The sequence below is a fragment of the Danio aesculapii genome, chromosome 18, assembly GCF_903798145.1.
Source record: "Danio aesculapii chromosome 18, fDanAes4.1, whole genome shotgun sequence".
In the NCBI taxonomy this organism is placed as follows: Eukaryota; Metazoa; Chordata; class Actinopteri; order Cypriniformes; family Danionidae; genus Danio; species Danio aesculapii.
In genome coordinates, this window is record NC_079452.1 from 23,256,367 (window position 1) to 23,268,287 (window position 11,921).

General features: G+C 41.7%; 1 protein-coding gene across 1 annotated transcript; it reads left to right on the forward strand.

Moving 5' to 3' along the window:
- Window positions 1-5,040: 5,040 nt before the first annotated feature.
- On the forward strand, window positions 5,041-7,657 carry rap2b (RAP2B, member of RAS oncogene family). The gene has a single exon (XM_056478189.1). The coding sequence runs from the start codon at window positions 5,299-5,301 to the stop codon at window positions 5,845-5,847; it is 549 nt and encodes a 182-aa protein (XP_056334164.1). The 5' UTR covers window positions 5,041-5,298; the 3' UTR covers window positions 5,848-7,657.
- The last annotated feature ends 4,264 nt before the right edge of the window (window positions 7,658-11,921 follow it).

Below are 11,921 nucleotides of genomic sequence, written 5' to 3' on the forward strand. Positions count from 1 at the left end.
AACACGGGGAGAACATGCAAACTCCACACAGAAACACCAACTGACCCAGCTCGAACCAGCGACCATGCTGTAATATTCCCACATCCCTGCTGTATTTATCAGTGCTGCCCTCTAGCGGTAAACAGCGGACATCACCATCTCCAACATCCCACAGATCAGAAAGAACAGCCTTAATAATGAATGAATAAACAGGTGCTGATCATCTTGTGTCATAATGACTGGAGTCAGACGGGATTGGCTGTAATGCTAATTAATGCTAATGCTAAAGTAATGTGTTGCAGATGGAAAGGCATGAAATGTCTGGAGACATGTCTGTTCATATATTTTATGGACAGAATTTCTATGCGCAGCCTTGGGCTGGAGGGGGTCCGGTTCGGGGAGCTTTCCATCTCTGTTGTTCGCAGATGATGTGGTTCTGTTGGCTAAGGCTTCATCGAACATGGACCATGCACTGGGACCGTTTGATTCCGAGTGTGACGTGGCTGGGATGAGAATCAGCACCTCCAAATCCAAGGTGGTGTGTCATCTCCAGGTTGGAGGAAAGTCTTTACCCCAGGTGGAGGAGTTCAAGTCTCTTGTGGTTTTGTTCATGAGTGAGGGAAGGATGGAGTGTGGGATCGACAGACAGATCAGGGAAGCAGTAATGCGGTCGATTTACTGGTGTGTTGTGGTAACAGAGCTGAGCTGAAAGGCAAAGCTCTCGATTTACCGGTCAATCTACGTTCCTACTCTCACCTGTGCTCATGAGCTTTGGGTCATGACTAAAAGGACAAGATCTCAGATACAAGCAGCCGAAATGAGTTTCCTTCACAGGGTGGCGAAAATGAAATGAAATAGTTTTTATAATAAATATATTTATTTTACTATCAAAATATTCTAAACACAATTTTGCCTGTTTCTTTCTCTTTGGAAAAGGTTTGAAATATTACCTGGACACCATTTCTACCTCCAGCAATGTTAAAGCTTTAAAAGCAACACCACTGCGCATCTGATGATATAGTCTCTGTCTGTAATATACAGTTTCCTCCATTTTTGAGATTTCTAAAATGTTAGATTGTAATATATATATATATGAGTAATTTATATAACTTGTGTGTCTTTTTTGTTTTGCTCTGTTGTGATCTCTGTGTTTGTTAGTACTATAGTGGTTATTCCTCTCATTATTGATTTAGTTTTCTAATTAAATAATAAAGAAATGACTGGAGGTGTGGGTCAGTCTTCTGCTCCTCCAGCAGATGGCGCATTTGCTCTAAAAACACCACCATCATCATCATCATCTGGAACACACAGACATGCCTTTACATGTCCATCTGTACACTCAATATCTGCCTTACTTTCATCCCACTGGAGCTTTATCTCTTCATTATCACTGAAGGTAAGTGTGTTTCATTAAAGGGACACACTGCACACAAATGCTGCTCTTATTGAGAGTTTCTGGCTTGTTTCTGGTCCAAATATCTACAGACTCTTAACTCAGTCAGCACTCTCTAGACCAGCACAACATATAGTGTTGTGTTGAGAAATAATGAGTCAGAATGAAGAGAGATTCTCCTGAAAACCAGCATAATACTCTGATAATGGAGGAAGAGATGGAAAAACAAAGAGCTGGATTAGTTTGCTTGTTTTTATTTTCAGATGTGTGTGTGTGTGTGTGTGTGTGTGTGTGTGTGTGTGTGTGTGTGTGTGTGTGTAATGGCCCAGTCTGTTAAATGACAGTGATGTGTGTGTGTGTTGTTGTTCAGAGGTGTGAGGAGCTGATTTGATGATCTGGACACTCAATACACACGTTTGACGATCACTCACAGCAAAGATCAAAGAGCCGATTAACATCCACAGCATAATCACATTTCTGTCTCCTGTCTGGAGCTCTGGAGTGTGTGTGTGTGTGTGTGTGCGCCTTGTATTAATCATGTCATAAGGACTAAATGTCCCCTGAAGTATAGAAATACCAGTAAAGTTTGCAGGGCCGTGGCCAGCCTGCTGAAAGGGATGGTTCTTTTTTTTCTCAAAAAGTGGACCTTTTTGCAGTTATTCGCCTTATTTTCTATTTAATAAGAAGGTTTAAAGACTGTATTTTAGAACCAAAAACATTTACTATATATATATAATAAAACGTATTTTAAGATAAATGTATTACATCATATCATTAAAAAAAAGAGTTAAAGTTAAAATAAATGCATAAATCAATAAATAACTGTAGCCTGTTGTCATTTATTGAGCTAGTACATCCACCTTTCTCAGTCAGATCTGAATAATAAAAGATTTAAACATTATAATAATAATAATGTAGAGCTGGACTATTTCTCTAGTCTCTTTTGTGAAAAAAGTACATTATGAAGGTTTATGAATAATAAAAATAGCCTGATTAGTATTGAAATGAGCTTTAATATGGGCCGCTCTTGATGCTTTAAACCTTTTATTGGCATTTTAATCTCAATAATCAGGTCCAACATTCAGAATAAACGTTGTGCTGCTCGTGGTGAAGGATGACTTCACTTTCGTCTTGTTGTGTGTTTTCCTGCACAGCTGGATGTCGGACTCATGAAAAATAAGAGTTTGCATTGATTGGAAGACTTCTTTGATGGGTTATTTTCATTATTTACGATGGCAGAGCAGTCCAAATACAACTGAGCTCATGTATGGGACAAATCCTGGAGCTTTTGTCATTGGGGAGTGGGTCACCACCCGAACCCCCGCTGGCTACAGGCCTGTATGTTATGTGGTGTGTGTGTGTTTGTGTGTGTGTATGTACAGTGTTTAAAGAGTGGTGTGTGAGCCTTTTGTTAGCCTGACACCTTTAATAAATGTTAATTATTTATAAAATATATCAGTGTATTTCACACACTAAACGACGATGGTGAGTCCTGTTCTGTAAATGACTGCATGATTTGTCTTTTCTTTTGCTGTTATAATAATTATAAAGATTGGCTGACTTAATAATATGACTAATGATTCATTTATTTTCCTTCAGTTTAGTCACAGCGGAATGAACCACCAACTATTCCAGCATACATTTTACACAGCGGATGCCCTTCCTGCTGCAACCCAGTACAGGGAAACACCCATACACAATCATTCACACACACACACAGACACTCATACACTACGGCTAATTTACTTCATCAGTTCCCCTATAGCGCATGTGTTTGGACTGTGGGGGAAACCGGAGCACCCGGAGGAAACCCACACCAACACGGGGAGAACATGCAAACTCCACACAGAAACACTAACACAGTCCAAACACATGCGCTATAGGGGAATTGAAAAACTAAATTGGCCGTAGTGTGAGGGTTTGTGTGTGTATGGGTGTTTCCCAGTACTGGGTTGCAGCTGGAAGGGCATCCGCTGTGTAAAACATATGCTGGAATAGTTGTCAGTTCAGATAAATAAAGGGACTAAGCTGAAGGAAAATGAATGAATGAATGAATGCATGAATGAATAATAGGCTGCCTCAGTTTGTGTGTGTGTGTGTGTGTGTGTATCTGTGTTTACTTATGTATGTGTGTGCGTGTGTGTGTGTGTATGTGTGATGAATAAATGAAACACACCTTGCTGAACGTCACCTGCGTTTACTTCCTCTAACACAGGAAGTGAGTCAGAGTGTGTCAGAGCTAATAATAGACTCAGATCCAGATCTTTACACACACACACACACACACACACACACACACATTATTTGTGTTAAATTGTAATTCGGATCTGAGCAGTATTGATGTGCTGTTTACACTTTTTCTTGCTTTAACATTATTCTTCTAGAAAATAATCTCGTTTCTTTGAGTTTGGCTAGAATAAAAGCAGCTTTTACAATTAAAAAAGTATTTCTTGAGCTCAATATTATTCATCTCCTTAGGAAATTATTATTTATCGGCTGCCCGATGAGTCTTGCCTAGTTAACCTAGTAGAGCCTTTAAATTACTCTAGTAATGAACTGTTATCATGGTGAAGGCAACAGGGATTACTCAGTAGAAACATGTGTTGAAGTATCTCTCTATATAAAGTATGAGCATGATGAGTGTATAATGTGTATAATATCTCCACTGTGTGTGTGTGTGTGTGTGTGTGTGTGTGTGTCAGTAATGACGGCCTCCTGCAGCTTCTGCAATGATATAAAATGAGTTTCTGGTAAATCAGAGCAGTTTCTGGCTCTGCTCAGACTGCAGTGACTCAGTCAGTTTATCAGCGAGGCGTGGTGCACACACACACACACACACACACACATTCTGATCACTGCGCAAGAGTGGCTTCTTCTCCCTGAACACTACATGAGTCACTTTACATCAAACATCACTGAATTGCTCGATCAGTTTCAGAATGCCGAAATTGGTTAATCCGACACCAGCACAGAAATATTATATATATATATATATATATATATATATATATATATATATATATATATATATATATATAGATAGATAGATATGTATGTGTGTGTATATCTCTTCTGGCTATCATTATCAGTCTCACACTGTTTTCTCCTTTTTCTGACAGTCTTGATAACACTACCGTTGAGTTTTTCTTTTAATAATTGAACAAATAATGAAGAAAATACAAAAAATAAATAATTAGTCCCTCTCCAATTGACCAGATAATCCTGAAGGGATACAGCTGTGGATTCTCCTAATTTAGCGTGATTTATGTGAAGCTGGACAACAATAATTCATATTTGTACATTACTCTGAGGGTTAGGTAGACATTAAATCACAACTAAAGGGTAATATAACTAATAATATTAATAATATTCACTATAAATACTGTTTTTACATTACTGTGAGGGTCGGGTGGGGGTTGATGTTATAAAATAAAATTTAATTAATAATTTAATAAATAACATGAATAACTGTCATTATAAATTCTGTTTTTACATCACTGTGAGGGCTGGGCTTAGGAAGCCGTTAATAATGTTTAATTTAATAAACAATATAACTAATTCTCGTTAACTTCCGGCCGCAGCTGTATCCATTCTAGTAGCAACCGTCCACAACAGAGGAGCGGAGTTTGTGCGGCTGCGCCTTTAAGACGTGATGACGCAAGAGAGCGTGACGTGCCGTCGACTGTGGGCAGGAAGAACGCGCGCGTGTGATCGCATTGATCGCTCTGGTTCAGACGCGGCGCAGCTCCAGCGGGAAGCGCTTCTGATGCCGGCCCGGGGACTCCGACAAGCCGATCACCAGCGCAGAGCTCCAGCGAGCGCAAGCGGAAGCCGAACACCGGCCTGCGGGCGCGCCGACACCGACTGACGGAAGCACAGAGGCGTGTGCGCGCAGAGAGGGAGAGAGAGAGAGAGAGAGAGCGGCCATGAGAGAGTACAAAGTGGTCGTGTTGGGCTCCGGTGGCGTGGGCAAATCCGCCCTCACCGTGCAGTTCGTCACCGGATCCTTCATCGAGAAGTACGACCCGACGATAGAGGACTTCTACCGCAAGGAGATCGAGGTGGACTCGTCGCCGTCGGTGCTGGAGATCCTGGACACCGCGGGCACCGAGCAGTTCGCCTCCATGCGGGATCTGTACATCAAGAACGGGCAGGGCTTCATCCTGGTCTACAGCCTGGTCAACCAGCAGAGCTTCCAGGACATCAAGCCCATGCGGGACCAGATCATCCGCGTCAAGCGCTACGAGCGCGTGCCCATGATCCTGGTGGGCAACAAGGTGGACCTGGAGGGCGAGCGGGAGGTGAGCTCCGGGGAGGGCAAGGCGCTGGCGGACGAGTGGAGCTGCCCGTTCATGGAGACCTCGGCCAAAAACAAGGGCTCGGTGGACGAGCTGTTCGCGGAGATCGTGCGTCAGATGAACTACGCGTCCGCGCCGAACGGGGACGAGCAGTGCTGCTCCTGCGCGATCCTCTAGCGGCCGCGGCGCCGGCGCGCGCACGCACGCTCCCCCGTTGCCATGGTGAGTGACAGAGAGAGCCGTTAAACAACCGACCGACGGGGACGAACACCGAAAACTTCTGTCAGCGAGCAGTTCAAGACACCGATCACCGGGGGAAAACCGACCGACGAGGACTTCTGTCATCGAGCAGTTAAAGAGACCGATCACCGGGAAAAACATCATCCGAGATGCTGGAGACTGAGATATTCAGGCCTTCAGTGTGTGTGTGTGTGTGTGTGTGTGTGCGTGTGTGTGTGTGTGTGTGTGTGTGTGTGTGTGTGTGTGTGAGAGAGAGAGAGACGGACAGCGCCTTAAAGAGACAGTTCACCCTTTTCCACTCGGCCTGTAAACACTGACTTTCATTGTGTTTGTTTCTGCTCCTGTGGGTGTCACTGCTGACGTCACTGCTCAGAGGGTCCTCCTGTGTGTGTAACATGACAGACAAACCGAAATCCGGTTTATTTTCAGTGTGAACTGTTCCTTTAAGAGTCAGAAACACACATTCAGGTTAACCTGAAGTGATGCACGTCATCAGTCTTATGAAGAGAAACAAACACTCGAGCTGTGTGAGAAACTGAGGGTTATTCAGCACAGCTGTGTGTGTGTGTGTGTGTGTGTGTGTGTGTGTGTGTGTGAGAGAGACTCGAACACATCAGCTCATGTGTGTTTACTACAGAAACAGGATGCATGAATACACTTCTGAACGCTTCATTTCTTGCACAGACCGATTGTTTCTCCTCATAAGTCAGCGCTGTGCGTGTGTGTGTGTGTGTGTGTGTGCGTGTGTGTGTGCGTGTGTGTGTGTGTGCGTGTGTGTGTGTGACTCATTATATGAATCAGCGTTCCTCAGCATCTCGGATGGTCATCAGTAGTTCCCCCTGAGCCGTCTCTTTAACTGCTGCAGTATTCCTGAAAGTGTCCTTGCACACGACTAAAACAGAACCAGAACTATTGAAGCAGTGTTTACATGACAGAATACTTGAATGTTCTGGGATTATAAATATATGAACATTGACGCGCGTTATGAAATGGCGGGCTCGTGCTTTGCTCTCGGGGGTCCTGCTGTTGTGTGTTCTTGGCACTCGCTGGTTTCTCTCTGTATGTTATGTTGGAGGTGTTGCTGGATTGTTGATCCGCGTCTGAGAGCCGGTCGCTCGGTCAGTCTGCAGGATCACTCCACTGATGTCAACACAAGTGTCTTGCACTCACAACTGGAACTTAAACCCCTCGCCCCCCCCCAAAAAAACCCAAAAGCGGAGGAGTTTTCTTTGCTGCACAGCGTCTGGCTCGCCGAACAACCCTTGTTGTGAACCGTATTATTGTTGATTTGATTTGATCTTTCTCATTGGAAACCACTTGGACGTCCACTTCCCTTCTCGGAGAGCGCACCAGGACTTTACTGTAGGACGTCAGCGCGTCGAGTGCCTTCACAAAGCTGTTCAAGAGTTTAGTGCCAACCGTCAGGAGTCTCACACACACACACACTTTCTCAACGTTTACCCTTCTACAGGCCTGCGCTCATGCAGAGCTGGTGTTTCAGTTGATTTTGGGTTAATCTCGATCACAGGTACTGAAGAAGAGCCCCAGACTCAAGCCCACACACACACACACACACACACACCACTGTCTCCAGTATCTTCTTCTTTGGTTTTGTTGTTATTTTGATTTTAACAATGTGATGTACCATTCTAATCCGATTGTACGTTTGATTTCAGGCGAGCGTTTTAACCGCTGTCTGAGTGTTTTAAAAGAGACTTTTAATACATGCATTTCTTAAAAAAAACAACCACACACTTCCTGCGCAGTTCTTTTGCTGGTCTGGTGTTTGTGCACGCACCGGTGGTGTGTTTGGATGATACTGTACACGCTGTGGATGGTGTTCGGGTGGAGTTACAGTACGGCTCATGTAGCGGTGTCATGTGACCCGAGCGTCACATTCCACAGCTGCATACTTCACTGTATGAACACTACACTTGCCAGCGCATCACACACACACACACACACACACACACACACACACACACACACACACACACACACACACACACACACACACACACGCGCGTGCTTCTTCTTGTGAAACAGATGTTGCAAGCGTTTGCTGGAGATGTAGAAATAGCCGATGTGTTTTTGGCTGTGTGGAGCGCGAGGCGTTGGCTGCTGTGTGTAATTACACATGTGTGAAGTATTCTTCTCTTCATTCCTGCGTCTCCGAGGCTTAATGTACGGCTTCAGCTGTAATGCAGCATTATTTTTAGCCAAACCTCAGAAACTGAAGGTAATAGTGGTGGGCTTTGAGTGACTAGTGTCTCTGCTTTTAGATGTTTAGAGCTTTTTGAACACAGGATGGGGGGGAAAGGCGTCGTTTGTTAGTTTCAGTTTGGGTTGTGCAACATTGGGAAAGCTGACCTTGTTTTCTGCAATACTGAGTTCTGGGATGTGGAAATCGTCTTGTTGAACAGAAAATCATTTGTTATATTGAAAGAACGAACATTGGATCAACTTCAGTTACTTCAACATGTTACATCTAATATAATTCAGTTCTTTCAACTTAATTTATAGCAGAAACGCTTTTCTTACAATGTTTCCAGTGCAAATATCAGAAAATCCTTAAATCAGGCAGCATTTTCTAGACAAGCAACACATTATAGTCTTGTTTTCAGAAATCATGAGTCTATTAACTGAGTTTTTCCTTAACAAATAAAATAATCTGCCTAAATCATGTTATATTTCTCCTATTGACCTATATTTCACTTCCCCATTGGCAGATTATTGCTTGTTTTAAGGGAAAACTCCTAAAACAACACACACAATATATCTTCCCTCATCCAGAAACTGCTTCATGATGTAAGAGTTTGTAGATGTTTGGGCTGAAACGAGACTAAAACTCTGAGGAAGATCAGCGATTGCTGCAGTGTATTACTTAAGCTGTTCAGTTTAACCAGTTATTTAAGTTTCCGCTATTCTCGACGTGTGTAGATTATCTTAAACACTCCTGATGGGGAGTTTCAGTTTGGGGCTTCGCATCTTAGATGTTTTATTCTTCTGCAATACATATTTTGTTTATAAGTTGTTTCTGCACAAGATTTTAATATAAATTAATTCATTATATTGCTAAAAAAACAACTTAAATGACTTCAGCTTGTCTAAAAGAATTACATATGTTCAACTTTATTACTTAAACTGATATATTAATGTAATAATGCAGAATTTTAGGTGTATCACGTGTTCATGTTTAACACCTTCAGCTTATTAACTTTAGAAGTAAAAGTATGCAGTAAATGCGTTGAATATGGACTGTTTGAAATCTTGATTTGGGGTGATTCTGATCCAGTTTATCAGCATAGAATATAATACTCCAGTTACAAGCATACATTAATGTAATGCAAATAAATAAACAGCATTTTAAGTGTTCTGGGCAGTCCAGCAGTAGAAATGATCAAATGTAAAGGGATAATGTTTAATCCAAGTTAAACAGTTCATTTTTGTTAAAGAAGCTGCCTTTAATGAACATGCGTAGTATTCAGGACAAACTGTTATGGATATGACATCACATCCTGTGCTGTTACTAATACCAGGCCATTGTGATGCTGAAATATGTGAAGACACAAACAGTTATTGCTTTCATTATTATCCCTCCTGTGATTTTTCTTATGTTAAATAAAATATAAAATATATATAAAATATTTTCCAGGTTAAGATTTTTTCAGTGCATTTTAAACAATAATTTAAATATTTAACTTCTAATATCTGATGTCTTTTCTCTTTGTCATGATGACAGCTCATAATATTTGACTAGGTATTTTATAAGACACTAGTATTCAGCTTAAACTCACATTTAAAGGCTTCACTTAAAAAAAAAAGATTTTTAAGGAGCTAATATTATTGGTCTTCTAGCAATCTAACAGAAATAACGAACGTTCATTAAAATAATAAAATAGTGAATATTTGAGGAATAATTAATGTGTGCGTATATTCTTCAGGCCTCAGTCGACTGATGTTTTGTGCTGCTTGAACAGGTTGGATTCAGTTTCTCCCAGTAATGTTCACTCTGTATGTATTTCTTCACCCTGGTGTTGTTGTACACACGTTTGACTGAGCATTTTCAGACTTTCTGCTGATTTTAATTCTGAGCTGGAAGCAGAAGGCCTTACATGTAAAAAGCCATACTGTTGAAAGGCACAGTTCACCCAAAAACGTAAACTCTGCCCTCATTTCCTCATCCTCAACTAGTTCCAAACCTGTTTGAGTTTCTGTTGAACACAAAGGAAGATATTCTGAAGAAGAAAACAGACTTCCATTGTGTTTCTGCTTCCTATATTGATCTGAATGTCTGCTTCTTCCTCAGAATATCTTCCTGTGTGTTGAACTGAAGAAACTAATAGTGTGAATGATCATATTAGTATTAATAATTACATTATACAGACTTTTCCTTGTGTTGTGTTTATGATTAGTAACACTTTTGCTTGATTACATTAACAAGAACCAGCATATACGCTTTCATTTGACAACAAACGCACTTTACACTCCTAAACGAGAAGAATTAAAGGAGAAAAGAAAACTGAGACTATTAAAAGAGGAGATGGAGGTTGGGTTTTGCTTCTCTTAACTTAATTTTGACTCATTATTTCTTCAAACAACAGTATATCTGTAGATGCTGGACTAAAAACAAGACTAATAAATATAAATATATAAATATATTGCAGTGTTGTAACAAACGTTGAATAAATCTATATTTATGCGTATAGTTCAGCTCATCTGCATCTTCACCTCATAGGCGTCTGCAGTTTAAACTCTAACTCATTCAGGTGGTTTTTGACTCAACATTCTTCCAAACGTCTCCTCAGAATGATGCGTCAGGTTCATAATGAGCGTTGATTTGGATGTCGGAGTGTGTTGTGGACATGTTAAAGGGCTGTTTGCCAGAGGAAGTGCAGTTTTTCTCCACGGTTTCACTTCCTCCATCTCTCAGCTGATCTGTGGTCAGTGGGCGGGTGACTCTGCCACTGTGTCATGTGATGCTGTTGCCATGGCGACTGCCGTGTGAAGATTGTATGTTTTAAGTGGATTAAGAGCCGAGAGTGTGTTGATTCTTCAGTTGTGGCCTGTTGATCAGTGTGTGTGTGTGTGTGTGTGTGTGTGTGTTTAGCCAGGCCTCTGTCGGAGGAGCATTGCAGCACAGCTTGAGTGTATGTGGGTGGTGTTTCTGCATTTCTCTCTCTTTATGTGCCTCTGATTCTCTGCTTCTCTTGTGCTGCTCTTTTATTGCTGTTCTATCTGCAGACTAACTCAGATCAGTGATGCTGGAGTCAGTCTTATTTAGATTGATCATTACTGCTTTATTTATATTGCTTTGAAGAGGAGCTCTTATGCAAAACTCACTTTTTTAACAGTGTGTGTGCGTGTGTGTGTGTGCGTGTGCGTGTGTGTGTGTGTGTCAGTAGTGTGTGAATATCTTCAGCAGCCTCTATTGCTAAACTTAAATGAATTGTGTTTGTTCTAATCAGACTTGATGCAGAAACACTTTGATTGACATTCTCTCTTTGTACGTGTCATCAGAGGGGGAAAGCCCCGCCCACTAGTGCCCATCTCATTAGCATAAACAGCAGCCCTGAGTGAGAAGCAGCCGTCTGTCCATTAGCCATTAGAGTGTTTGAGCTGCTGAAGATAATGTCAGCATAGACTAAGAGGATTCTAGATGTGGAGTTTTAGATGAACAGAGACAGGAGCGACATAGACTGACAGAAGACTGAAACACACCTGACCAGCACTGACAACACACACACTGCTGTTTTACATCTGCCGCTATGCTGATGCATATGCATCTGTAGCTCCGCCCTCTTCTGAAAAGAGCACAATCTCATTTGCATTTAAAGCGACAGTCACCAAAACGCCACATTTAGGATTAAAGCCTGAAAGGGTCAGTTTCAGAGAGCTGGAGAACATTATCTGTGTGTTATTCTCAGCTCAAACACACACACACACACACACACACACTCGAGAGACAGCAGAGACGCATTTACTGCTTGTAAAATGGGCAGAATAGGTCT